At 37.9% G+C, this 27,015-nt stretch overlaps 2 protein-coding genes across 5 annotated transcripts in view; one reads left to right on the forward strand and one right to left on the reverse strand.

The window, feature by feature from the left end:
• Window positions 1-13,170, forward strand: part of LOC127427082 (arf-GAP with dual PH domain-containing protein 1-like) — a 30,945-nt gene extending 17,775 nt beyond the window's left edge. For 3 of the 4 annotated variants that reach the window (XM_051674439.1, XM_051674441.1, XM_051674442.1), the window contains 7 exons: window positions 595-707; window positions 1,451-1,597; window positions 5,021-5,104; window positions 5,317-5,379; window positions 5,590-5,661; window positions 7,996-8,224; window positions 9,682-13,166. In XM_051674439.1, coding sequence (XP_051530399.1) covers window positions 595-707; window positions 1,451-1,597; window positions 5,021-5,104; window positions 5,317-5,379; window positions 5,590-5,661; window positions 7,996-8,224; window positions 9,682-9,710 — 737 coding nt within the window. In that variant the 3' untranslated portion in view covers window positions 9,711-13,166. Of the gene's footprint in view, window positions 1-594; window positions 708-1,450; window positions 1,598-5,020; window positions 5,105-5,316; window positions 5,380-5,589; window positions 5,662-7,995; window positions 8,225-9,681 lie in introns of all 4 variants that reach the window. The other variant, XM_051674438.1, reaches the window with a different exon arrangement.
• Window positions 13,171-14,884: 1,714 nt separating this feature from the next.
• LOC127427078 (transcription factor SOX-8-like) lies at window positions 14,885-26,366 on the reverse strand. The gene is made up of 3 exons (XM_051674434.1): window positions 25,748-26,366; window positions 18,186-18,415; window positions 14,885-17,793 (listed from the first exon to the last, which is right to left on the reverse strand). Exons 1-3 carry the CDS (start codon window positions 26,119-26,121, stop codon window positions 17,114-17,116), a joined length of 1,284 nt encoding a protein of 427 aa, XP_051530394.1. The 5' UTR covers window positions 26,122-26,366; the 3' UTR covers window positions 14,885-17,113.
• Window positions 26,367-27,015: the final 649 nt, after the last annotated feature.

The following is a 27,015-nucleotide window of genomic DNA, read 5'->3' on the forward strand; positions in this document are numbered from 1 at the left end:
TCTAGGAAAACGTTTGGGCATCTCTCTTTTACTTGACTAAAAGTGTTTTGATTTCATAAGATAGTATTGTTTGAAAAGTAAGTGATTATGAACTGATATTATGATTATGAATCATTTTACCCATGATTTGTGTTTAAGGAAATAAATGTTCTTGTTGTTGTAGCTACTCTACTGTTCATTTCACCAGGAAAGTGCTGTGAGGCAAGTGAAAATCATAATTATAGTGAAGGGATTCTATGAGACCAGGTTGCTAATATTATAGTGACTTGGGGGTGGGATCTTTTGGCTAGTAAGCAACCACATAATAACCACCCAGAACACTCAATAGCAGTTCAACACCTTAGCAATCGCATAGCAATGCCACCCTAGCATCATGGTGAGTTTTGCAAGGGCAAAAACCTACTCATATGTTATTTAGAAACTGTAAAAATCTAGTTCCGTATATCAGTTATTTACAGTAAACTTGAACTTCCCTTTTAACAAAAATACTTTTTAGGATGTAGATATTTATAGATACTACATAGTTCATTACTACATGGAAAGAAAACCTCTGCTTTATGGTTTCTATCTGTCTTCTTTCCCTTTCTTTTTTAGGGTACAGAGAGGGGTTTCTATGGAAACGTGGTCGAGACAACGGGCAATTCCTCAGTCGCAAGTTCATTCTGTCTGAAAGGGAGGGAGCGCTCAAGTACTTCAACAAGCAGGATGTTAGTTCTCTCTCTCTCTAACAACTACACACTTTCACACACACGTTTACATAACTACTATTCACTTACATTGTAAAGAAAAAAGATGTGATGATGAAAGTGAATGGTGACTAAGACTAACAATCTACCTATCTCCTTTTGAGTTCCACAAACAGAATTATAATTTTTACATGAACTATCCCAGTTTAAAAGAACATTATTAATATAGCTTTATTTATGAATCCAATTGAGAAAGATAAGTTTTATAAGGGATAATTTTGTCCCCGAATTATAGATAAGTAAACACACACACACACACACACACACATACACACATGTTGGTGCGGCTATCCTTATGAGAACTCTCCATAGACATAATGATTTTTATACTGTATGAACTATAGATTCTATCCCCTAACCTACCCCTAAACCTAACCCTCACAAAAAAGCATTTTTACATAAAAAAATTTCGTTTAGTATGTTTTTTAAGCTATTTGAATTATGGGGACACTAGAAATGTCCTCATACAGCACATTTATAGCATAATACCCTTGTAATTACCAGTTTGTAACCTAAAAACATTTCCTTGTAAACCACTCAAAACCGCACACACACACACACAATAACTTGTGCTTACCAAAAACATCAAAGTCCAGCACCATAAAAATGTAATGTGAGTCTAGGGACTGTCTGGTCAGTTCCTAAAATGTTTTGCTGTTCAGAAAGCATGCGTTCATGGCTGAGCTGTTTCCTTTGTCTTCCAGGCGAGAGAAGCAAAAGCCATAATGAGGATTGAAACCCTAAATGCTACTTTCCAGCCAGCTAAAATAGGCAACCCCTGTGGACTGCAGATCACCTATCTCAAAGACAACAGCACCAGAAATATCTTTGTGTACCATGAAGACAGTAAGGTATCATGCCTTTTTTAATGCCCATACAATTGTTTCTTTCCTCTGGTATATGCCCTTGAATCTCTGGCTTACATGGATATGAGCTTAATATGCTCTTGTAGAAATGTATCGATAGGCTACAATGCAGACATTGTCCCTGTCAAGGTCTTATTTTGAAATTGTGTTTTCCATGCATAACCATCATTGCATTCAGCAGAGTTTTATTTTCAAAGGATTCATATTCATTTTTTTGTTATCATTTTATTTCTTTGGTGTAATTTAGTTTTCTACAACCATTTTCCACCCTCCATCTGGCCTTTAGAATTAAAGGGATAGTTCACCCAAAAAAGAAAAAAATATCTTCATTTACTCACCCTCATGCCAACCCAGATGTGTATGAATCTCTTTCTTCTGCTGAACACAAATGAAGATTGTTGGAAGAGTATGTCAGCTCTGTAGGTCCATTCAATGCAAGTGAATGGTGATCAAAACTCAGACGGTCCAAAAAGGACATATAGGAGGCAAAGTAATCCATATGACTCCAGCGGTTAAATCCATGTCTTCTGAAGCAATATGATAGGTGTGGGTGAAAAACAGGTTAATATTTAAGTCCTTTTTTACTATCAATCTCTACCTTTGACCAGCCTCAACTAGTAGGTGGCTGAATGTGAAAGTCACTTCCACACCAGAAACTGTGGTTTACAGTTAAAAAATTACTTAAATATTGAACTTTTTCTCACCCACACAAGATATAGACATAACCACTGGAGCCGTATGGATTACTTTTATACTTCCTTCTGGGCCTTCAAAGTCTTGGCCACCATTCACTTGCATTGAATGGACCAACAGAGCTGAAATGTTCTTTTAAAAATCTTTATTTGTGTTCTGCAAAAGAAAGAAAGTCATACACATCTGGGATGGCATGAGGGTGAATAAAATAACTTGAACTATCCCTTTAAATGCGGTGTATTTTTTTGTGCTTGTACCTTTAAGACTCCTATGCAAATGCCCTCTTTACTTGTGAAACACTTTCTAATGTGCTGTTGGTTTGCTGTTGGGTCCAAAAACTTTGGATTGTCCCCTCAATCCTTCAGTAACAGCCTTTTTGCAAAGCCTCTTTTGGAAAGTTATCACAAAACTATCTGTGCTAATATGTGCCGCTGAAACTGTTAAGGTCAGATTGAAATGATCAAAGGCCTTATTAAAAGTAAAAGTCAGCCACTAGTTTTTTGACTCTTTCTGGCTTTCAGAAACAACACAACACTGAGCAAACTTTCCCGGTAACACTATTGTTAACAATAGTTAACTTTTGCAGCATTTATTTATCTTAATTAATGTTAATTTCAACATATGCATTTTTAACATCAAAAGTTGTATTTGTTAACATTAGTTAATGCACTATGAACTAACATGAACTAACAATGAACAATTGTATTTTTATTAACTAACATTAAAAAAGATTAATAAACGCTGTAAAAAAATATATTGTTAATGTAACCAGTTCCGAGCGGGACTCGAACCGACGTCTCCGGCATGGGAGACGGGCACGCCAACGAGGAGGCTAGAGGCTACAGCCTCTAGCATTGGTCACTAGTGTGCCTCTTGAGGCGACGGGAGTGAGGTTTACACACAATGCACAGCACTTACCAGCTGGTTACCTTTACATTAGTTGTTTGTTCATGATACGTAATGCATTAACTAATATTAACGAATGGTACCTAATTGTAAAGTGTACAACTTTTCCCACATTTTAGTTGGTCAGGGCATTTTATTGGCGGGTGAAGAAACAAAAAGAAACTCACTCATCGTAAAAGAAAAACCTTGCATTTGTCGCCGTGTGAATGTTCGCTCTAGGTGTGAATGGCTTAATGGGAATCCATTGTTTCGATTCAATTTGGAATGCCCAGTTCCCAGTATGCTCTAAGTCCTTGTGGTGGCATAGTGACTTGCCTCAATCTGGGTGGTGGAGGACAAATCTCAGCTGCCTCCGTGTCTGAGACTGTCAATCCACGCATCTTATCACGTGGCTTGTTGAGCGCATTACTGCGGAGACATAGCGCGTGTGGAGGCTTCACACTATTCTCTGCTGCATCTACGCACAACTCACCACGTGCCCCACTGAGAACGAACCACATTATAGCGACCGTGAGGAGGTTACCCCATGTGACTCTACCCTCCCTAGCAACTGGGCCAGTTTGGTTGCTTAGGAGACCTGGCTGGAGTCACTCAGCACAACCTGGATTTGAACTCGTGACTCCAGGGGTGGCAGTTAGTGTCTTTACTCGCTGAGCTACCCAGGCCCCCAAAAACCTTGACTCTTATCATTTTTTTATTACAGTATATAATGCCTTGTGGTCTTTAGTTGTTGTTCTTTCAGCAAAATGTAAATAAAAGGTATTTTTGGACTAGGGAGGAAGTTTTCAGTTCTTAACAATTACAGTATTTTTACTGTAAATGCACTGAGCACTTTTATTTAAAAAACACTTTACAATAAGTTTGTATTCATTAACATTAGTTACAAGTTAACACAAACTAACAACGAACAATACTGTTTTCTGCACTTATTAAACCTGGTTAATGTTAATTTCAACATTACATTTGAAATTATTATAGATTAATACATTTTAAAAATTGTAAGTTTGTATATATTAAAATTAGTTAATGAATTATGAACTAACATAAACTAACCACGAACAATTCTATTTTTATAAATTAACCAAGGTTAATAAATGCTGTAAAATATATTGTTCATTTTAAGTTCATATTAACTAATGCATTTACTAATGTAAACAAATAGAATCTTATTGTAAAGTGTTACCAATTTCATAATATGACCCCTTTTAATTAATCAGATGATGTACTGATCATCCATGTAAACCTCTTAGACTTAAGCATTTTCATTTGTTAGACTGGTTTGAAGATAAACTTGGCGAGAAAAGCATATGTATGTATTTGGGTCATCTCTGATTTGTAAATTGGACCGGATGATGTTCTGCTGCTTTGGTCATTGTGACTTCTCCACAAAACAAGAGCCGGTGGCTTTTTGTTCTCAAAATGCCCTTCTCTTTCACTTCTGTTACATTTCCATTGTGCTTTCTTCATTCCCCTCTCACAAACTTCATTTACAAATATTGATCATTCCTTAGAACCTGAAACAATCTTATTTTAAGATATGTAGTTTACAGACAAGTCCACAACAAGAAGGTTCGACATTGTCTTAGCTCTTAGACAAGGTAAAGAGTGATTTTTCTTTCTCTAAGACCTGAGATGAGACAGATAGCTGTGACTGAAGTGTTTCCAGTAATGCTGTCTGATACATACCACACTTTGTGGAGGATGTATAACAGTTATTGCATCATAAAGCATCCTCTGCTGGCCATAGCTAAACACTGCATAATGTTCCCTCAGTCCTCACTGAATGTGTGTGTGTATGTGTGTGTTCAGGAAATGGTGGACTGGTTCACTGCAATCCGAGCAGCACGGTTTCATTACCAAAAGGTGGCATTTCCTGGAGCTAATGATGAGGACGTATGTCAAACAAATTTCTTCCAGTAACTGACACACATAAAAATGATTTATGAGCATGAAACTCACTATAGTGATTATGAATGCATTTCTAAAATAATCCATGTTTTCATATTTCAAATTAACATTGTACATGTTTAATGAGGTGGCCACACACACGCTTCTGGGTGAGGTTTGAAGTATATTTTCTTTGTTTGTGCATGGTTTTCATTTAGCTGGTACCAAGACTTACACGGAACTTCATGAAGGAAGGTTACATGGAGAAAACCGGCCCAAGGGTGAGTGTTTCAAACGGGTTCTAATTACATTTTAACTTTATCTTCACCATCATCAGAAACATTTAGACAAAGGATGTAGCCCACACTGTCATGCCATAAAAACAGCCTGTTGCACTGGAAATCCTGGCATCAAGTTCTAGATGTTTGTGCTGTTTTTACTGAGATTTATTTCTGAACTTGACCAGAATTTGAAATTTCACTACTTTTCAGCACACAGAAGGTTTTAAGAAAAGGTGGTTTACTATGGACGATAGGAGACTGATGTACTTTAAAGATCCCTTGGTGAGTAAAAGTGACTGCATATTGTTCTGGTTAAAGGTGAAGTGTGTAATTTTTGCAGCACTAGCGACAACAAACGCAATTGCAAAAATAAATATTCTAAATTTTTTAATATCATTTCATATTTATAGTTATTTTATAATTATTTTATATTATTATTTAATAATTATAATAATAATAATAAAAAAAGGTTTCTCAAAAACTCCCCCATCTTCCATTGGTCAAACAAACAGATAGTCCCACCCCAAACCATGTTGGGCTGGTTGGGACGCTCAAACATAATTTTTTTTTGACAGCAACACAGAGCCTTTAAGTTTAAGTTAAAATGGCTTTAAGTTGTCTGTACACTATGGAGTTAGAATTCTTTCTAATTCAGAGACAAATGGAAAGAGATTCACAAATAAATGTAAGGAGTTTCGCAAAAATGAAATGAATTTACAAATAAAAAGAATAAGATTTGCAAATAAAATTTTTTTTAAAAATATTTCTTAACTCACAAACACAACTCAGCCTTCATTTGTGAATCACACACATTTATTTGTGGATCGCTTGCTGTGCATTTGTGAATGACAGCTCACATCTGTGAATTCTGAAACGTTTCTTGCGCAAGAGCTGAAGGCAATCCACCAGAGACTATTTAGCAGAGACGGGCCACTTCTATTTAATGAATGGGAGACACTGGGATGCCCAACCAAGAAGCTCTAGCACCCAATGGTCAAAGTATGTAGAAAGGAAGTCCCGCCTTACAGTTAAAAGAGCCAATCACCTTTTAGATTCAGGCATCACCTGTCAATGAACTCACTTACGTGCAGCAGGGAAAATGTTTTGGCGTAATATGAGGTAAAGAAACACATTTTAGGATTCCATTTTCTGATTTGAAATATGTTATTTGATCGTAATCTTGACCAACCGTTTTTGAGATTTCGGTCTTTCTCCATTCAAGTAGATAGGAGATGCACTGCCATGACTGGAAATTGCCTCCCGAGAGCTTCTTAAAAGATGGCCGTCAGTGGACCTATGTGAAACCAAAAAGTTTGCGGCCTTGGAGCATATCTGTATTTGCTTGATTCCATGATCATGAGAGCTGTGACTCTGGTCCCACCCTTATACTATGATTGGTCCGAGTAATGGGGCTGTTATCTGATTGGCTTGAGTAGACAATGGGTGGAGTCCACCTATTTGTGGATTGCCCGCAGCCTCATGCAAGAAATGTTTCAGAATTCACAAATGTGAGCAACCATCCACAAATGCACAGGAAGCGATCCACAAAAAAAATGCATGCAATTCACAAATGAATGCTGGACAGAGTTGTGTTTGTGAGTTAAAAAATATTTTTGTAAATTATTTTTTTTTTATTTGCAGATCTTATTCTTTTTATTTGTGAATTCATTTCATTTTTGGAAAACTCCTTACATTTATTTGTGGATCTCATTCAATTTATTTGTGAACCAACTTTTAAATGTGAACCAATCAATTCTAACTCCATAGTACACATTATACTGGGTTAGGAGAAAGTATTTTAAAGGGATAGTTCTCATTTATTACTCTCCCTCATGCCATCCCAGATGTGTATGACTTTCTTTCTTCTGCAGATCACAAACAAAGATTTTTAGAAGAATATCAGCTCTGAAAATCCACACAATGCAAGCTCAACAAAACATATAAAGGGCAAAGGCAGCATAAAATTTATCCATACGACTATGACCATACAACGAATCTATATCTTCAGAAGCGATATGATAGGTGTGAGTGAGAAACAGATCAATATTTAAGTACTTTTTCACTATCAATCTTTACTTTCAAACAGCCCTCCTAAGCGCTCCTCTCTCCTTAGAGTTCTTCTTTTGTTTTTTAACATTTGCATGCTTCTTTCATAACACCACCTATTGGGCAGAGAGGAGAATTTATAGTAAAAAAGGACTTAAATATTGTTCTTATTCTCACTCACACCTATCCTATCACCTCTGAAGACATGGATTTAACCACTGGAGTCTTATGGATTACTTTTATGCTGCCTTTATGACCCTCAAAGTTCTGCCCACCATTCGCTTGCATTGTATAGATCTACAGAGCTGAAATATTCTTCTAAAAATCTTTGTTTGTGTTCTGCAGAAAAAAGTAAGTCATACACATCTGGGATGACATGAGGGTGAGTAAATTATGAGAGAATTTGCATTTTTGAAATATTCCTTTTACATTGAAAAAATTATACACTTTACCTTTACATAAAACTCAATTCCAAAATGGCATATTATGCATCTGTGCTTGTTGTACACTTTTTAATGTTGAGCTGTGCTGACACACAGCATTCTTTACAATTGTCTCTAATACTTTTAGGATGCATTTGCACGTGGAGAGGTCTTCATCGGCAGCAAGGAGAACAGCTATACAGTCGGACCTGGACTGCCACCCTCTATTCAAGGCTACCATTGGAAGTATGGCATCACCATTGAAACACCTGACAGGAAATTCCTGTTTGCTTGTGAAACAGAAGCAGAACAGAAGGACTGGATCGCTGCTTTTCAGAGAGTCGTCAACCGACCAATGATGCCACAGGAATACGCAGGTAAACACACACCCATTCACACACACTCCTAAGACTAATAAACATAAGAACATTGCAGTATTGCCATGATGATTGCGTAAAATACGTTGAGATATAGTTTGTCCAATCGTAATCCTCTATTGTTCATAGGGTTTGCAATTATAGCTTAAAAAATATCAACATATAATTATTTATCAGCCTTTTGATAATATTCTTTTTTTTTTTGCAATATGTATTGCTCTGAAGTGACATAAAAGGGTAGTTTTTCATTTCAACCAATGTAGATTCAAATGAAGGAAATACAGTAAAAATCTTAAAAAATCCTACATATATTTTTATAAAAATATTGTATTATTTGAAAAATGCCATGCAGAGACTTCTGATGGCAAACTAATTGTTGAATCACAGTTATGTATCTATTCATTAAAGCAGACAGTTTGAACTGATACCAAAAAAAAAAACAATCGAACTTACCAACTCTAATGCCATTTCATCAAATTTTAAACCAACAAAACCGACCTCTCTACCTTAAACCCCAAAACCTTAAACCTAAACAATAGTGACTACCTCCCCTGGAGTCGTGAGTTCGAATCCAGGGTGTGCTGAGTGACTCCAGCCAGGTCTCCTAAGCAACCAAATTGGCCCGGTTGCTAGGGAGGGTAGAGTCACATGGGGTAACCTCCTCGTGGTCGCGATTAGGGGTTCTCACTCTCAGTGGGGTGTGTGGTAAGTTGTGTGTGGATCGCGGCGAGTAGCGTGAATCTCCACATGCTGTGAGTCTCCGCAGTGTCATTCACAACGAGCCACGTGATAAGATGCGCAGATTGACTGTCTCAGAAGCGGAGGCAACTGAGACTTGTCCTCCGCCACCCGGATTGAGGTGAGTAACCGCGCCACCACGAGGACCTACTAAGTAGTGGGAATTGGGCGTTCCAAATTGGGAGAAAAGGGGATTAAAAAAAAAAAAAAAAACCTAAACGATATTGTCAGAAAAAGCAGTTGTAAGATGAAAAACGCAACAACTAAAGCAACCATGTCATTTTGTGGTGCTTCTGTGACATTGTTGGCTCACATGTCGACTCACATGCTCTTCAGGTCTTGTACCCCGGTCCTTTGCATCACCAGTTGAGCTACTGCGCAAATTTGATCACACTCAACACAAGCTTGTAAATTTAGTTGGTTATGTGATGCAAATATTAAAATATATCGACTTACAAGTAATGCACTATAGTAAACATGTTGTGTGATAATCTGCCATTTTCCTCATGATTTGTTGAAAATTGTTGTTGTAGCTCCTCAAGTGTTCATTTTACCAGGAAACTTCTGCGATACGTGCAACATGCCACGTTAAAATAACTTTGCAAATATGTACTGTAGGTACATGAGATCAGGTTGGATATCTCACCCAGTCCTAATTGTACATAAAGCTATCTCATTTACATGCTCCCTAATTTCCCAAAAATGTATCCTCTCTCTAGTTGAGGCTCATTTTAAGCACAAGCCTTGATGCTGGCTGTAGACCTGCCTATATCCAGGTGGGACTGGACAATAAACAGCAACTCTGTCCAATGACTCTGGATACATGGAGATGGAGATTGGGGTGAGCTCTGGACCACAGCAAGTCTCAAAAACTACAAAAGAAGATTTCCCTTTCTACCTAAATTTAGTACTAAAGGACCAGACACTGGACTTCATTGACAACTTCTTAACAGGGCGTAGTCACTGAGGTTTCATTGTTGTGAATGTCCCTTTGTATTTGTTTAAACTCCTCTTTACCAAAGCAGACATACTGGGTGTCATTAGCCAAGCTACTGTATAGATATGGCATGTGAATGTTCATTACACTTCATGTAAAGATAAAACCTTAACATTTACTCTCTAAATGAAGTGGTTGGCAGGCAGCACCAAGTACAGTTGTTGCATTTTCTTTGCAATACATTTTGACTGATGTTATTTATTGGAAATACCATATTGTACTGAATATCCAAGCAAATGCTGCTTTAAAGTATTGTGGAATCCTCAGACGCTAAGCAAAATTATTTACGTTCAATTGTCCAAATGTTTTTTCTGTTTATGTTCAGTTAAAGGGGTCTTTGAATCCCCACTATTCATTGTGTGGCTGGCAGATGTGCTGAGTAACTTGCCCATCACTCAAATGTGTTAGTAGTCACGGCAAAAAGGAGAAAATCTCGAAACCATGTTAGAAATCGATATGTGAATGAAGAAGCTCTGATTTATAATGATATCATATAAAGGGCAGTTTTAAGAGCAGATCATTTCATAGCATAGCGTCATATTATTCTCCATACTACTTTTGTTGTGTGTAAATGGTGACTAAGAGCTTCATTAACAGTTTTTTTGTCTATACATCTTGCAATGCTGATAATTCTGTTTTTGAGTAATCCTCCTCCACAAGGTGGCAGCACATCACAAATTAAGATGCAGCTGCACGTCCCTTTATTTTTAAAGGAATAGTTTACCCAAAAATGAAAACTCAGTCATCAATTAGGTACCCTCATGTTGTTCCAAATCCATATGACTCTCTTTCTGTGGAACACAAAAGGTGAATTGTTTGAAGAATATCCTGGCTATTCTTTTCCATGATATGAAAGTGATTTGGGAACGGTGCTGTCAAGCTCCAAAAGGACAAAAAAGCACCATGAAAGTATCATAAAAGTAATCCATCCAGTTTATGCACTATATTACAAGTCTTCTGAAGCTATACAATAGCTTTGTGTAAGAAACTGATCAAACTTTAAAGGTGCTGTAAGTGATTTTAGCCATTCTGTAATTATTTAATGTGTTTGAACATATCTGTTCTTAAAACAGATCTTGTTAACTGTGGCCCTCCTGTTCAGGTTACAATGTTCAGTTCTGATTAGTTTAAAATAAGGGTAAGTTAACATTCAGTAACAAAAAGTACTATGGAAATGCCATGTTTTTGGGGGGTACATTGGGGGTATAACTGGTACATGGCTTTTACCAGTTTCTCATTTGGTGGACTAGTGTCACATATTTGGTGGACTAGTGTTACATATATGGAAATGGCAGCACTAAATCAGTGCAATTGTTAAAAATGAATATATACTGTAATAATACATTCATAATGTATCCTTAAAAAGTCTTTTAGTTACACCATTTTCATATTTACAAAATGCATATTACAGAAAATGTCATTTGTAATGTAATTTGGTGTGTGTGACTGTGTGTGTATGGATAGGGTTGGGGTTTGTCAGACACCGTTGCCTGACATGATGCATTCCACTGCCTTCATCCCCATCCGCCTGGCTCCACTGCACTGTGGAATTGTGTATTTCAATGTTGGTTCTGTCTGGTTGCTTGTTGTCATTGGCGGCTGGGCTGTGCAAGTGAAGCTGGGAAGACACTATAACTTACACAGCAAGAGGCTGTTTTCAACCCAGCAGGAAATCATTAATTAGGGTGGGGTTGCTTAAGCACTGACCATCCTATTTACTTCACAAGAGTGGTCCGGGAAGGTAAAGAAGACTCTGAGTACCATCATACTATCTGTCAATCACGACTTAAACATAAAACTTCTCAAATACACAGTGAAATCACAAAGGAAAATGAGTTGATGATGTAATTAGTTTTTAAAAAAGCTGCATTGTGTGTGTGTGTTTATTTTTTTTTTTTAAGTTTATTTACATGAAGGAGAGCATGAACTTTGCCTCTATACCATGCAATATATAAAAACAACAACAACAACAACAAAAACTCTTTAGCTTAAATTGATTCAATTGTGGACAGTGGTTACACATGTTTGAAATGAGTTTTATTAACTTAAAATTACTACAGTATGTAATCTCAATTCAAATATATCCTGTAGAGGGAACCTAACTGAAATGGGTAAACACAACAAAATGAAACATGTCAAAGTAACTCAAATTAATTTCTTTCATTTTTTTTTTTTTAATAAACTGGCTAGTGATACCACATATTAATATGCTAAATACATGTTGGTGGTAAGCACAACAGAGTGCAGCTTGGTGACTATGCCATAGTTAGCACTGCAATTGCTCAATATGGAAAATATGTCTTATGAACCTGTCCTTTTCCTAAGCTCAAGTGCCACTCTTCACCGTAATGGTAACTGCCAAAACTCCTACATAACAGAAGCTCTTCAAAATCTTAACTTAACAACACATTAAAAATGAACAAGTATCCCCTTTCTATTTATCTTGTACAAAAACACTTAAAATAACACTTAATTTGTACATTTACTCTCCATATCGAGTCCCATGCAAAGAATGCTGGAAACTAGAAATCCCCTGCCCAGTTTCATCAATGCTACATTAATATTAATGCCACAAAAAGCATTTGTGTTGTCCCAAATCAAATGGATTAAGTAAACTTCCATTTTACAAATTTAAATAAATAGAATGCAATGAAATCAAGTTGTGACAAAATGTTCTAGAATTGTGTTTGCGGTAGTTTTTTGAACAAACAGAAAAAAAAAAACTGTTTGTTTTTTTAGTGTACTTTTTTGTGTGCAAACTTTTGTTATTATTTAGAAGATGTTTAGTTGAGAGATGGGCTAGTCCAACCTTCTAGTCCAGTGAATATTTCTCATGGCAGATTTAGTTTTGAATGTCAGTTTCATATGTGTTTTTGTTCATGTTTTAATTTCATGTCTTTTATTTTAATAGTTTAGTTCCTGTTTTATAGTCATGTGTTCATGTCATGTGTTTTCCTGTTCCCTCATGTGAACTTGTCATGTGATCCTGTCATGTGTTTCCCCTGTTCATGTGTCTTGTCTTTTCACTGGTTAAAGTTTATTAGTCTTGTTATCTTGTTAACAGTTCTGTCTGTTGATTGGTTGTCATTGTCATGCATGTTCATGTATTGAAGCCCTCATGTTTGCCTTTGTCGGTTGTCAGGTATTGTTTTGGTGTAATGTTGTTCAAATCAAGTCAAGTCCATGTTTACGTCGCTTTGTTTTGTACTTTCACATCTGTTTGGATTCACATTTAGGATTTGTAAATAAAACTGCACTTGGGTTCTTCACACTTCATCATCTTCGTCTGCCTGTCACTGCTAGCGAGGTTACACATACCTTAAAGTATTGGCTACAAGTAAAGCTTTGCAATTTTTCACCAGTTGCCTGGGAAAAAGATACAGTTCATTGAACTCATGTTTTTTCATGTTGTCACACTTTATGGGATAAGTTGTCACAATGGGTACCTGCCATTACATAGCCTATTATAGGTTCTTTAATGACTTTTCAGTTAGTATAAAAAAAAACAAAAAAAAAAACAATTATGAAACACAAAACAATCCATGAAACAGCAGAAACGTAAAAGGTTACATACAAAAATATCAAACCATTGTTTTTGCCAACAGATTCTGTAGTTAATAAACACTATAAGAAACAGCTCCGGTCTCCCGTTTGCAAATCCAACTTGTGAGACACGCTATTTCTTGGATGCACTCTATATCAACAGCATACAGTTTTTATAAAGAATTTACTGAATACATACTTGTGTATGTGTATAAAGAAAAGTTTGTGCAAAAAAAAAAAAAAAAAAAACCTGCAAACAAACAGGAAAGAACATGGATATACTGTAATATAAAAAAAATACAAAAATTAAAAAAATGTAAATCCTGACATGGTCTATATAAAACACCATTTAATTCTTCATCACCCAATATTTCAAGAGTTCCTAACACTTGGACTATAGCATGTAATTACAGGACTAAATAATGGACCTCCCTAATCACACAAACCCAGCTTCATGTTATCCACTGAACTAACTTGCTGCAATCATTTTCAGATTGACTTCTGTTATGTTCTCTTCTTGAATGGCTCAGTGTTATTGTCTCTCATTGTTTAATGGCACTTGCATTGAAGATCACAATCACAACGATCTTCACATGACAACTTTCAGAGATTGAAAGGTTATTGTATTCAACTTCTAATGTAATATAATGTAACATAATCCTGTTAAATTTGTAAGAGTTAGAATTGTATTAAAAGTTACGTTAATTGAAATGGTAAGAGACAGAACATCTTGTAGCGCTTACTGCTTACTAATCATAGCTTGAGATTTAAGATCCGTTAATGTCAGCAGGCAAGATGATGTGAGTTGTATGTCAACACTAATTCAATTGTGGATTGTGACTTCAAAATCCTCCATGTACTAAAATGCAGTCAAAAGAAAAGTAGTCCTAGTCCACCCATACCCATCTGTTTTGGAATCACTGGCTCATTTCCACAGCATGAAGATCCTATTCAGTTATCCTGCACACAGTTAATGCATTTTGTGCCTGCTGTTGCTTTTGTTGCCATTTACCCAGATAGCAAAGGGTAGTAGTGTCTGTTCTTGTGTACTTTTTTCATGTAACAACAGTACTAATGATTTTCTGCTTTGTTTTGTGCCACTATTTCCCCTCTCTCATAATGAATGCCTCTTTTATAATCAAAACAAAGAGCCCTTTGAGAAGCGCCGTCATTAGGAATTAGCTCTATTTTCTTGCTCTCACTTTTTTTTGTTTTCACCTTTTGTTTCCAAGCTTTGTAAAGGCTTGCATCTGTACTCCAGATATGTCAAATCTCTAATATTAAATTAACTTAAATATTACTTTTAATAAGTAATATAAATATTCCTTCTATATATATATATATATATATATATATATATATACACACACACTGCGTGCCCAATTATTAGGCAAACTGTATTCCTCGGGATTAATTTTATTGTTGAACAAACACAATGCTCTCAGTCAATTCAAAATGTTACAGAACCTCAAACCTGAATGTTTAACAAGAAAAAGTGACATATGTCTTTCTCAGGGGAATATATATGTGTGCACAATTATTAGGCAACTAAATTACAAAAAGAATTTCTCCCAACTCAATTGTTTATTCTACATTTTTAGAGTAGGTGCAACAAATAAGTAACACAAAATGACAATGAAATAACATTTTTGGCCTTTCAAAAATATTCAGTGACCAATATAGCCACCCTTTTCAATAACTGCCATGAGTCTTCCATCCCTGGAGTCTGTCAGTTTCTTTATCTGTTCACGATCAACTTTCACTGAAGCAGCAACCACAGCCTCCCAAATGCTGTTCAAAGAGGTGTATTGTCTTCCCTCACTTTATATCTCACATTTAAGAAGGGCCCACAAGTTCTCAGTAGGATTTAAGTCAGGTGAGGAAGGGAGCAAAGTCATTATTTGGGCATCTTTGAGCAGTGGAGTACTTGGAATCATGTGATGGAGCATTGTCCTGCATAAAGATCATGGCCTTCTTGAATGCTGAGGACTTCTTCCTGTACCACTGCTTGAAGAAAGTACTTTCCAGAAACTGGCAGTAGGTTTGAGAGTTGAGTTTCAGTCCATCTTCAACTCGAAAAGGTCCAACTACCTCATCCTTAATGATAGCAGCCCATACCAGTACCCCTCCTCCACCTTGCTGGCACCTGACTCGAAGTGGTGCCCTGTGTCCATTAGTGATCCAGCCATGGGCCCATCCATCTGGTCCATCAAGTGTCACTCTCATTTCATCTGTCCATAAAACCTTTGAAATATCGGTCTTCAGGTATTTCTTTGCCCAATCTTGACGCTTCAACTTGTGAATATATTCAGTAGTGGTCATGTGTCAGCCTTCTTGACCTTGGCCATGTCTCTGAGCACTTGATCTTGTACTTCTGGACACTCCAGGTAGGTTACAGTTCTGGAATATGGTGGCACTGGAGGATAATGGGTTTAATTCTTCTAAAGTCTTTTGCAGTTAATTTACACCGTTTCTTCTCCATGCATTTTTGCGCTCCAGTTGACTATGCGCAAAAACAAAAACATTTGATTGTCCGGTGGTCACGCCTCAATAGTTTAGCTATTTCAAGAGTGCTGCATCCGTCTGAAAGGCATTTTACAATTTTTGACTTTTCAGTGTCAGTTAAATCTAATTTTTGGCCCATTTTACCTGAGGTAATGAAGCTGCCTAATAATTATGCACACCTTGATTCGCCACACCCTCCCTCATTACACAAATACATATCACCTGAAAATGACTGAATCCAATAAGCATTCAAGTTTATATGGTTTGGAGTTGGAAAATGTGCAGGAAATAATAAGATCAGAATAATATATCAGAATAATTGTGCACACAGTGTGATATATATATATATGCGCATGCAATCATCTGATTTGAAATGTGTATATATTTTTTTTTAAATCAACAATTAAATTCACAATGTAAAACATCATATAATGTGTTGCTTTCAATATAGCCCAGGGTGAATAAAAGTTACAAATCACTCCTTTTTGTTTTTATTAGCATTATCCATACTGTCCCAGCTTGGAGAATTGGGGTTTTTATATATATATATATATATATATATATATTTATACACACACACACACACACACACACACACAGCATTTATACTTAAACCTTTAAACATCAGACAGTATTTTAAGTTTAGATTTAAAAGGATATTAGCAAGAACATGCATAATTGTGTTTAAATTATGTATTGACAGAGTTTGATGTCAGTTGGCTTTTACTTATTATATTATACTGTTACTGTATTGTTCTATACAGACCAAAGTATAAACACAAAACAATGTTGAAAAATGGTTACAGAAAAACCAAAGGTCTAGAAAACCACCTGAAAAGTCTATGAAATGGCAGCATAAAACTTTTATCCATAAACATCTTGTAAAGACACAGTCTCACAACATTTGACCAAATTCTGACTGTCCAGGATCACATGGGTCACACATACGCTGTATATCAAAACCTAGTGAGCCACCTACCCAGACAGCATTTTAGGACTTAGGTATGTTCGAACGCCACATAAAGTGTCAGAAGAGGTCCGAGCAATCTCAAATAACACCTAAGCTGGGTTTATTTCAGACCCACACAAGGGCAAAAAAAATCACATCATGGCCGAGTTAAAGTTGTGTAAATGGGCTGTTCCCAGCTTTCACCAGGACTGTGAGAAGGACTTGACAAACTGTTCAGAACGGGAGTCACATAGGGTCGTCTGGACGAATGGAAATATGGATGCTGATAAATGCCGGTTGGGTATCCGGAGAATGTAGTAAAGTAACTGGAGTTCTGCAGGTCAGGACAGTCGCTGAGGGAGCTGGAGATGGAGGATGAGCCCAGTTCAAACTGGGTCGGTGACCCGTGAGACTCTCCGTAATGAGAGGGACTTAATTGTTCTGTTTTAATGAGCGGCCTTTGTTGGCTTGACTCATTTGTACTGTTATGCGAGGATGTGGATGGTGACCCCGAGCTCTTGTTCCACATCGAAACATTACTGTGGGGATGGTGATGTTGATAGGATGTACTGAAACAGCCAGAACTGGAGTGCTGCCCGCTGTTGTTCTCGGTGTTAACCGCTGTGTGGCCGTTTAACGGCAGGTACTGATCGAACTCACGGACGTCGAAAGTGCCTATGTTGCCTATGACGTCGCTGCTGAGCTCTGATATGTCCACATTGCAAAAGTCGATATTCTGTCTCGCGTTCTCTGACGCAAGCCGGGACTCCAGTTTCGCGCCTTGGTGCTGATCGGCCTTCGGGGTGGTGGGCGGTGTGGGAGGGCCATGTGGTTGTACTAAGTTGGAAACAAAGTATGCATATTTTTGTGTGCATATAATGCAACAGTAACATAAAAGATTGTTGCATGGTGGTTACTGCACTAAGTTGGAAAATAAGCTGCACATATTTTGCACAATAACTTAAAAAGTAGCACTAATTCCACCTGATCGTTATTAAAATTACTTGCATTGGTGTGACCAATGATAAATACTATTTTTGACTTGAATAAAACCAGTACATTTACATGGCACTACATACAGCAAATTTTTAAGTTACCTGCCGAAACATTATTTTTTTATAATAAAACTGTTGCATGGTTGTTGTACTGAGTTGGAAAAATAGAAAATAATAAAGTGCATATAGCACATTTATAATTAAAATAAGATATTTTTCATGGGTGCAACTCACCACCATGGAGCGGTTGATGGTGAATGCCTCTCATACCCAGTTCTGCCGTGTATATTTGATCCGAAGGGTGATGATTCTTCTCAACTCCCTTGTCCAGCTCACTTTGTTCCGGCTTCAGGCTTTTTCTCCTCCGGGGCTGGTACTTATAATCCGGATAATCTTTCTTGTGCTGGAGCCGCAGTCTCTCTGCCTCTTCCACAAAAGGTCTCTTTTCGCTCTCAGAAAGCAGCCTGGTCAATTCATGTGTCCATCAATTGCAAAGCATGGAATTGGATGAAATGTATGCATGATCCAATTGAAACAGTTGTGTGGATGATATAAAAATATTCTATTCTGTTAGATGTGATAGTGAAATGAAATCCTGTCCATTACACATAACAATGTTCATATTACATGTAATACATGTTACATATATATTACATATAATTACAAACAAAGTGTTTTATATGCATATACATATATGCATGATGTACAGTACATGTTATTAATCACTAAAAAAAAAAAGTTGTAACCAGTAATTGTTATGGGATCAAAATCCTGTCAAAAGTATTGTGGTCACGGATCCAAAAATAATAAGTGTGAATCAAAAAATAAGCGCAGATTAAAAAAATAACAAGCACAAAATATGCTGCAAAAAAAATAAAAATAAAGCAAAGTCATGTTTTCCTTGGTCGGATTTTGTGCTCGGACAATTTTGCTCATATTTTAATTTTTTTGTACACTCGCACTGTATTTTTCTTTGCTTTTGTTTTCAAGTTCTGCGCTTGGTTTTCCAAAACTTGTGAGTAGAGTTTAATGTAAATCAGGGGGCGTTTTGCGTCCCCATTGGTCCACTAGTTCTTGATCGACAGCTCCTCCTCTTGCCAATCATTCGAAGAGGGGAGGTGACGTCACTCCAATGCAACTCCGACGGCTGCTGCTCAATCGCATGATGGTAGATGAATATGGATAACCATCAGTTGGCAAATCCTGGACAATCACAAGTAATTGAATATAGTTATAAAGAGGAGCTGTCGAGGGAGCCACGTGACGGCATGCGAAGGGCAGACGTGTGAGAGACAGCTCTGCGCACTTTGCTAATTTGTTTTTAATTATTTTCATGATATAATCTGGTGAAATTCAATACACCCAGTTACACATTTGCTGTTTGAGGTAAACATGGCAAAGAAGTCAAAATCCTCAGGCTCTGGAGACATTAAAAGACACTTACGGGTCCAGACAGACCTGTGGACCGGGGACTCAATTTGGATGGCGCGGCGGGAGAAGGAATCCAGCGTCAACTGTCCAACATGTCGGTGATGTTGACGAAGGTACTTGCGGACTTTGCTGCAATACGTCGACCGATTACGGCGATGGAAAAAAAAAATCTGAGTTAGTCACAAGAGTGACAGATGTTGAGAAACGAATCGATTATTTGTAGTCATCGGAGAGGGAATTAGCCGCTAATCCGCCCACGACCAAAGTTGATTTGGAACATGTTTTTGAAAAGCTTGAAGATCTTGAGAATAGAAGCCGCAGGAATAACATTCGAATTGTTGGAATTCCTGAGCGTGAGGAGGGCAGAGATATGGTGAAAATCCTAGACGAGCTTTTCCCCGAGTCTGCTCAACATAACAGGCCACAAGCTGGAAATCGAGCGAGCTCACAGAGTCCCAGCTCACAGATCTGCTGAAGGAGAAAGGCCAAATATTTGAGATCATCCGATAAAGATCTCGTGTTGCGCCAGGCGAGGAGCAAAGGAAAGCTTTCTTGGAAGAATTACAATATTTTCTTGTTCCCGGACTTTGCGAACTCGACAAGAGAGAAATGCGATCGGTTTAAGGAATGCAAGAAACTCTTACATCAGCAGAAGATCACTTTCGCTTTGATGTTTCCGGCCAGACTGAGAATGAACACCAAGGATGGCAGCAAAGTATTTACATGTCCCAATCAGGCAATGTCTTTTATTGAAACAATGGGTGAGTAACCATTGGGTGTTTTTCTTGCAAGTGGATTGACTCACTGTACATACTCTGGCTTTCGGAGGAAGCTGGGTGCCATTTTTGTTTCTTTTTGCTTTGGCTCTGCCGAGCGGCTGGAGTTTGTTTTGTGGATTAACACTTTTCCTTAAAGAAACTTTTGCATTGACGGAAGATCACTTTTACAATTATGTTCCCGGGCAGATTGAGAATATACACTACGGATGACTGCAAAATATCTACACGCCCACACAAAGGATGTCTTTTATAAAGTTGGCGGACTGTGTAAATCATGGGATATACTTTTATGCGGCCTCCGAGTTAATTGACTCTTGACCATCCGAGGAACCGGGATGCGTGTTTTGTTTCCTTTTGTGCTGGTTCCGCCTAGCGGTTGGAGCATGTTTTGTTATATAACACTACTTCGGGACAGTTATGGATGAATCTGTCAGTACCTTGTGTTTATGCCTCCTGTTGGCTGGAGTATGATTTGTGGAGTATTTTCGTGGGACATTGGAATGATTACATCATCTGCTGCACTCATCAGCTGGCTCACCGAAGATTTGTTTGTCTGTCCGAGGAAAATGAATGGCTTTATATCGGCTGGAATTTGTTTTGTGAAGGAACACACCTTCGAAACAGTTCTGTGAATGAGTCTACATGTTCTTTGTGTTTATTCTGCCTATTGGCTGGGGTTTGTTTTACAAAATATTTAATGTTATGTAATTTTGCCTTACAAATTTGTGAGGCAAAATTGAACAATCCGATGGCAAAGTTGTCGCGGGGGCTCTCGTAGGCATACATGGACTCTTTAATTTAAAGGGATTGACGCCGGTTGGCGCTGTCGTGCGCGGGGTTAATGCGCATGTTTTTCTTTTTTCTGTTCGTTTAGTTCGGGGGGGGGGGGGAGTTCGGGGTTTTATTGTTGCATTAATGTTGAAATGTGGTCTTCATAATTTTGTTTTTGGCACACAAATTTATTTTTTCTATTATATCAAAATGTCAAATGTTAATGAGTGTACTATCTCTCTCCAAATGGAATGTGAATGGGTTGGGGCACCCCATAAAAAGAAGGAAGGTTATTTCTTTTCTTAAACGTAAGAAATATGATATAGTGTTTCTTCAAGAAACGCATCTTTCCCCACAGGAAGCTGAAAAATTTGGGAAGATATGGGGTGGACATGTTTTCTTTAGTGTTGGCTCAAGTAAGAGCAGGGGAGTCATTATATTGGTAAATAAACATTTACAATTCAAATGTCTCAAACAGTTTAATGATAAATTAGGAAGAGTCATTATTGTTTTAGCAGAAATTCAGGGGCAAAGTCTGATTTTGCCTAATATTTACTCACCTAACACTGATGATCAGGGCTTTTTTATAGATCTTAAAGGGATGTTGCAAGTCGCTGGCACCCCTCATGATATAATTTTGGGAGGAGAGTTTAATCTTTTGATGGACTCAGTCCTTGATCATAGTGAAGCAAAAGTGTGTAAGCCCCCTAGAGCAACACTGACACTTCACAGGATGTGTAAAAATCTTGGTCTTATGGATATTTGGAGACTTTTGAACCCATCTGGAAGAGACCAAATATTTTTTTCATCAGTCCATAAGATTTATTCTAGAATAGATTTTTTTTATATCCAAATCCCTCATTTCAACTGTTGTTGATTGCTCAATTGGAAACATTTTAGTCTCGGATCACGCCCTGGTGAGTTTAGAGGTGTTGCCACATATAGAGAAAAGGAAATCATATAGTTGGTGCCTTAATGTATCCCTTTTGCAAAATCATGATTTCCAACAAATGTTAAAGACTGAAATCAGTGTTCATATGGAGACCAACTGGTTCTCGGTATCCTCTGTGGGCGTGGCTTGGGAGGCATTTAAGGTGGTTCTTAGGGGTCGGTTCATACAGTATGCCTCATTCAACAAAAAATCCAAAACATGAGAACTCGTGGAGTTGGAAGGAAATATTAAAAGTGCCGAGGCAGAGCTGAAGCGCCGTATGTCATCTGATGGCCTCAGAGAATTGACCCGATTGAAATATAGATATAATACTATTTTGTCGCAGAAAGTGGAGTTTTGGTTATTCAGGGCAAGACAGTCATACTTTGAGTCGGGGGACAAAACAGGGAAGCTTTTGGCTAGATATAAAAAGCAGAGAGAGTCTCTTTCTATCATTCCCTTAGTATAATCTGCTGGTGGTGAAATTTTTACCTCAGCCATTGATATTAATAATGCCTTTAAAGAGTTCTATCTTGATCTTTATAGTTCCACATCTTTGTCTACTGATGAAGATATTAGAACCATTAGAGCTTCCTAAACTTAAGACTGAGCAAAAAAACTCCTGATGTTGAGATAACCTTGGAGGAGCTTGAAGATGTAATTAAGTCCCTACCTACTGGCAAGGCTCCGGGGCCAGATGGTTTTGCTGCAGAATTTTTTAGATCCTATGCTACAGAACTGGCTCCACTTTTGTTAGAAGTTTATACTGAATCATTAAAGAATGGAAAGCTTCCTTCAACCATGACACAAGTCCAGATCAGTCTGATTCTTAAAAAGGACAAAGATCCAAGCGAGTGTAAGAGTTACCGTCCAATCTCCCTGATCCAACTAGATGTAAACATTTTGTCAAAAATATTGGCTAACCGATTAAGTAAGGTTATGACATCTCTTATACATATAGATCAGGTGGGGTTTATTCGGGGCCGCAACTCTTCTGATAACATCAGGCGTCTCATCAATATCATGTGGTCAGCAGCGAATGATCAGTCTCCAGTCGCTGCCATCTCACTTGACGCTGAAAAGGCGTTTGATATGGTTGAATGGGATTATCTTTAAGATTTTGGAAATGTATGGGTTCGGGAGTACATTTATTGGTTGGATTAAGTTACTTTATAGACACCCTGTAGCAGCGGTACAGACAAATGGATTAATTTCAGATTATTTTACTCTGGATGGGGCACTTGGCAGGGTTGCCCTCTTTCCCCATTATTGTTCTATCTTGCCCTGGAACCATTAGCAGCCACGATAAGAAAGGAGGATGATTTTCCAGGGGTGGTTGTGGGAGGTGTGGCGCATAAGCTTCTGCTTTACGCAGATGATATTTTATTATTTGTCTCTGAACCTACTAGATCTATGCCTTGCCTCCACAGAATTATTAATTCCTTTTCCAAGTTCTCAGGATACAAGGTCAATTGGTTTAAATCTGAAGCTTTGTCTCTGACAGCGTACTGTCCAGTAATGGCTTTCCAGCTGGGCGCCTTCCAGTGGCCCGAACTGGGCATTAAGTATTTGGGGATTTTATTCCCAGCAAATCTGTCTGATTTAGTTAGTGTTAATTTTGACCCTTTAATAAAAAGGTTTGAGCGATGTGGAAAGGTGGGCTTCATTACATTTATCGATGATTGGGAAGGTTAATGTTATTAAAATGAATTGTATTCCAAAATTGAACTACCTGCTACAGTCACTCCCTGTAGATGTCCCCCTCTCTTATTTCAAGCAATTTGATAGCATAGCGAAGTCCTTCATTTGGAATGGTAAACATCCCAGATTGCATTTTAATAAGTTACATAGGCCGACAGACAAAGGTGGGCTAGGCCTACCCAAGATTTTGTTTTATTACTACGCGTTCAGTCTCAGACATTTGGCTCATTGGTCACTTCCACCTGAGAGAGCCCCTCCCTGGTTTGTTATTGAACAGGCAGTTCTTGCCCCTATTTCACCATTACAAAGCATCTCTATCAAACTAATCGGAAAAGTTAAGTTACACCAGTTATTTCGCATTTACACTCGGTATGGACTAAAGTGTCCAGATTGTTTAAATTGGACACATTTAAATGTTGCCTCGAGCATATGGCAGAACCCAAGATTGTGTGTTGGCAAGTCCCCTTTCTGCTGGCCAGAGTGGATTGTGAGGGGGGTTGCTACACTCGGTGACCTATATGAAAGTGGAGTGTTGAGATCGTTTGAAAACTTGGTCCAACATTTTGGGATACCCAGACTTCAGTTTTATAGGTATTTACAACTGTGCCACCTGCTTTGTACTATTTTTGGGAGTAGCAAACACCCCCCTAAGGAGGCAGATGCTTTGGGAGAGGTGATTGCGGCTTTTGGAAAAGGTCATGAGGCAACAGTGTACTACTCCCTGTTAATTCAGAGTCTGGGGGACGGAGCCTTAACTTCTCTCAAGAAAGTATGGGAGAAAGATTTCAACTTGGCATTGGAGGAACGAGTGTGGGCTAAGTTTCTTAAAAACTTTAAGGGTGCATCTTATACAATTCAAAATTTTGCATAGATTTTATTTGACCCCCTCTAGACTGTATAGGCTTGGTCTTAAAAGACACACCCACCAGCTGGAGATGCCAATCGGAGGATGGAGACATGGCCCATGTTTTTTGATGGTGTGTTGAGATCCAGAAATTCTGGTCGAAGGTTCAGAATTTTTTGTGCGACGTGGTGGGCACTCAGGTTTCGTTTTGCCCCAGACTTTGTGTTCTGGGTGATGGGGCAGTCATCGATGTGGGGGATGGCCATATTGAGAACTGGGTTCTGACCTGTGTGATGATCGCCAGGCAGGTTATTGTGAGGGGTTGGAGGTCAGCTGGTTCGCCCCCATATCCGGAGTGGTGCACGGAGATGGTGAGGGTAGCGGCTTATGAGAAGGTGTCATTGGGAAGATGGGGTGATTTAGATTTGTTTGTCCGGAAATGCGGGAGAGTGGGGTGTGGAGAGAGTATTGTAGTATAGTTTTTAAGTGAGTATGATTATTATGGGTGTATAATTATGTGTATGTATGTATGCATGTATGTATGTGTGTGTATATATGTGTGTGTGTGTTTCTTGTTATTAAAATATTTAATAAAAAAATGTTAATTACAAACAAACAAAAAAATAAATAAATAAATAAAAAATAAAAAAATAAAAAAAAAAAAAATAAAAAAGAGGAGGAGGAGCTGTCGATCAAGAACTAGTGGACCAATGGGGACACAAATCACCCCCTGATTTACATGAAACTCTGCTCACAAGTTTTGGAAAACCAAGCGCAGAACTTGGAAACAAAAGCAAAGAAAAATACAGCGTAAGCGTACAAAAAAAAATGAAAATATGAACAAAATTGTCAAAGTGCACAAAAAAAACAGTAATACAACCAAGGAAAACTTTGTTTGCAATTCTGATGACCGCTTTAATTTTTAAAAAATTTTTGCAGCATATTTTAAATATGATTCATGCTTGTTATTATTTTTAATCTGCACTTTCATTTATTTTTGTGCTTTTTTTATTTTATTAACACATTATTTTGATTCACGCTTATTTTTGAATCCCTGACCGCAATACTTTTGACGGGATTTTATTCCCATAAATTGTGACCCATTTTTATTCTAGATCTACATCTATTTTACTTGATGCAACCCCTAAATACTAATTTCACTGATGCAACCTAATTTGTCAGGTGCATTTAATCAGATTTTTGAGTTGAATAAAAGTAATTAATGTATGTTACCACATGAAGCACATTTAGGTTAAAGTGCAGTAGTCTTTATGAACAATGTAATGCAATGTTTGACCAAAAATATCTTTATGACACCCATCTCCAAACACCCACTTACCTCCACAACTTGCCCAGTGTCTTGCTGAGTTCTGCGTTGTGGAGATGCGGATACTGATCTGCCAGTTTTCTGCGCGCAGCCTGAGCCCACACCATAAACGCGTTCATGGGTCTCTTCACATGAGGCTTGTCTTTCAAAGACCTGTTGCCCTGCATAGGCATCGGAACCAGGGACCAGTCGTAGCCTTTGAGCACCTGCGACACCGCGTCTCGAATACACGGGGGGAAACGCTCATCGTCCTCGCTGTCCGGCTTGTGTGACTGGGATCCCTGTTCGTCGCATATTGATGGAGAAGACGCTGAATCAGAGTCCACATCATCAACAAAAGTTGAGTTTTCTCTCTCAGAAGGAGTTTTATCCGGCTCCTTCGACATATTAAAATCCCCGTTGAAGAAATGTTAGGTGAAGTTAAAACATAAACGTTACAATACAGTCAGTGTAATGCATTTGACGCGCGAGGCGCCTCGGACGTTGTGGAGATTTTAAACACTATCTAGTAAATAGTTATATTTCAAATACAATTGCTGATATCGCAACTCTTGCTTTTCTTGTTTCTTGAGCCTTTATACTTCACTTTTTCGCTCAACACTGGTGAATTGTCCTTTTTAGGCAACTTTTTGTGAGGCGTCTACACTCCCTCGCGCTCCGCCCCCTGTCGTCTCATTGGGCGAGAAGCTTTTGCACAGCTCTCCAATTGGTCTGTCTGGTAAATCAGTATCTTTTTCACTTAATTGAACATAATTGACTAACAAATTAGACTTAATGCCATAACTGCTCATGGATACCATGAATAATTCAAACATCGTCCTTGCATTGCATTTGATAACTAAACAAAACTTGAAACTCAATAAAAACAAACTCTAACAGGTAAATATTTTGCATATGTGAAATGTATTAGCAGGTTTTTATTTAAAGCCTATTATTTAGAAGTCACTGCAGGATCTGTGATTTTAGGCTGCTAATGGATCCCTGTATTTTCATGCAACAGTGCATGAATCAAGTCATATGTAGCTATTTCTAGTTATAAACAACCATATTTGCTAATAAAACAAAGCTACTTTGATGTATAAATAATGCATTCTGTACATAACTGCACTCTGTATGCCACTGTAATTCTATAATTTTTAGGCATAGCTGTATTTAAATCAATGTTGACTTTTAGGCCAATGTATTAGTATTTATGTATATACAGTATTATTTATTTCTTTCTATTTTTCTCCCCAATTTAGAATGCCCAATTCCCAGTGCGCTTTAAGTCCTCATGGTGG

This window comes from Myxocyprinus asiaticus, chromosome 36 (assembly GCF_019703515.2).
Source record: "Myxocyprinus asiaticus isolate MX2 ecotype Aquarium Trade chromosome 36, UBuf_Myxa_2, whole genome shotgun sequence".
Taxonomy (NCBI): domain Eukaryota; kingdom Metazoa; phylum Chordata; class Actinopteri; order Cypriniformes; family Catostomidae; genus Myxocyprinus; species Myxocyprinus asiaticus.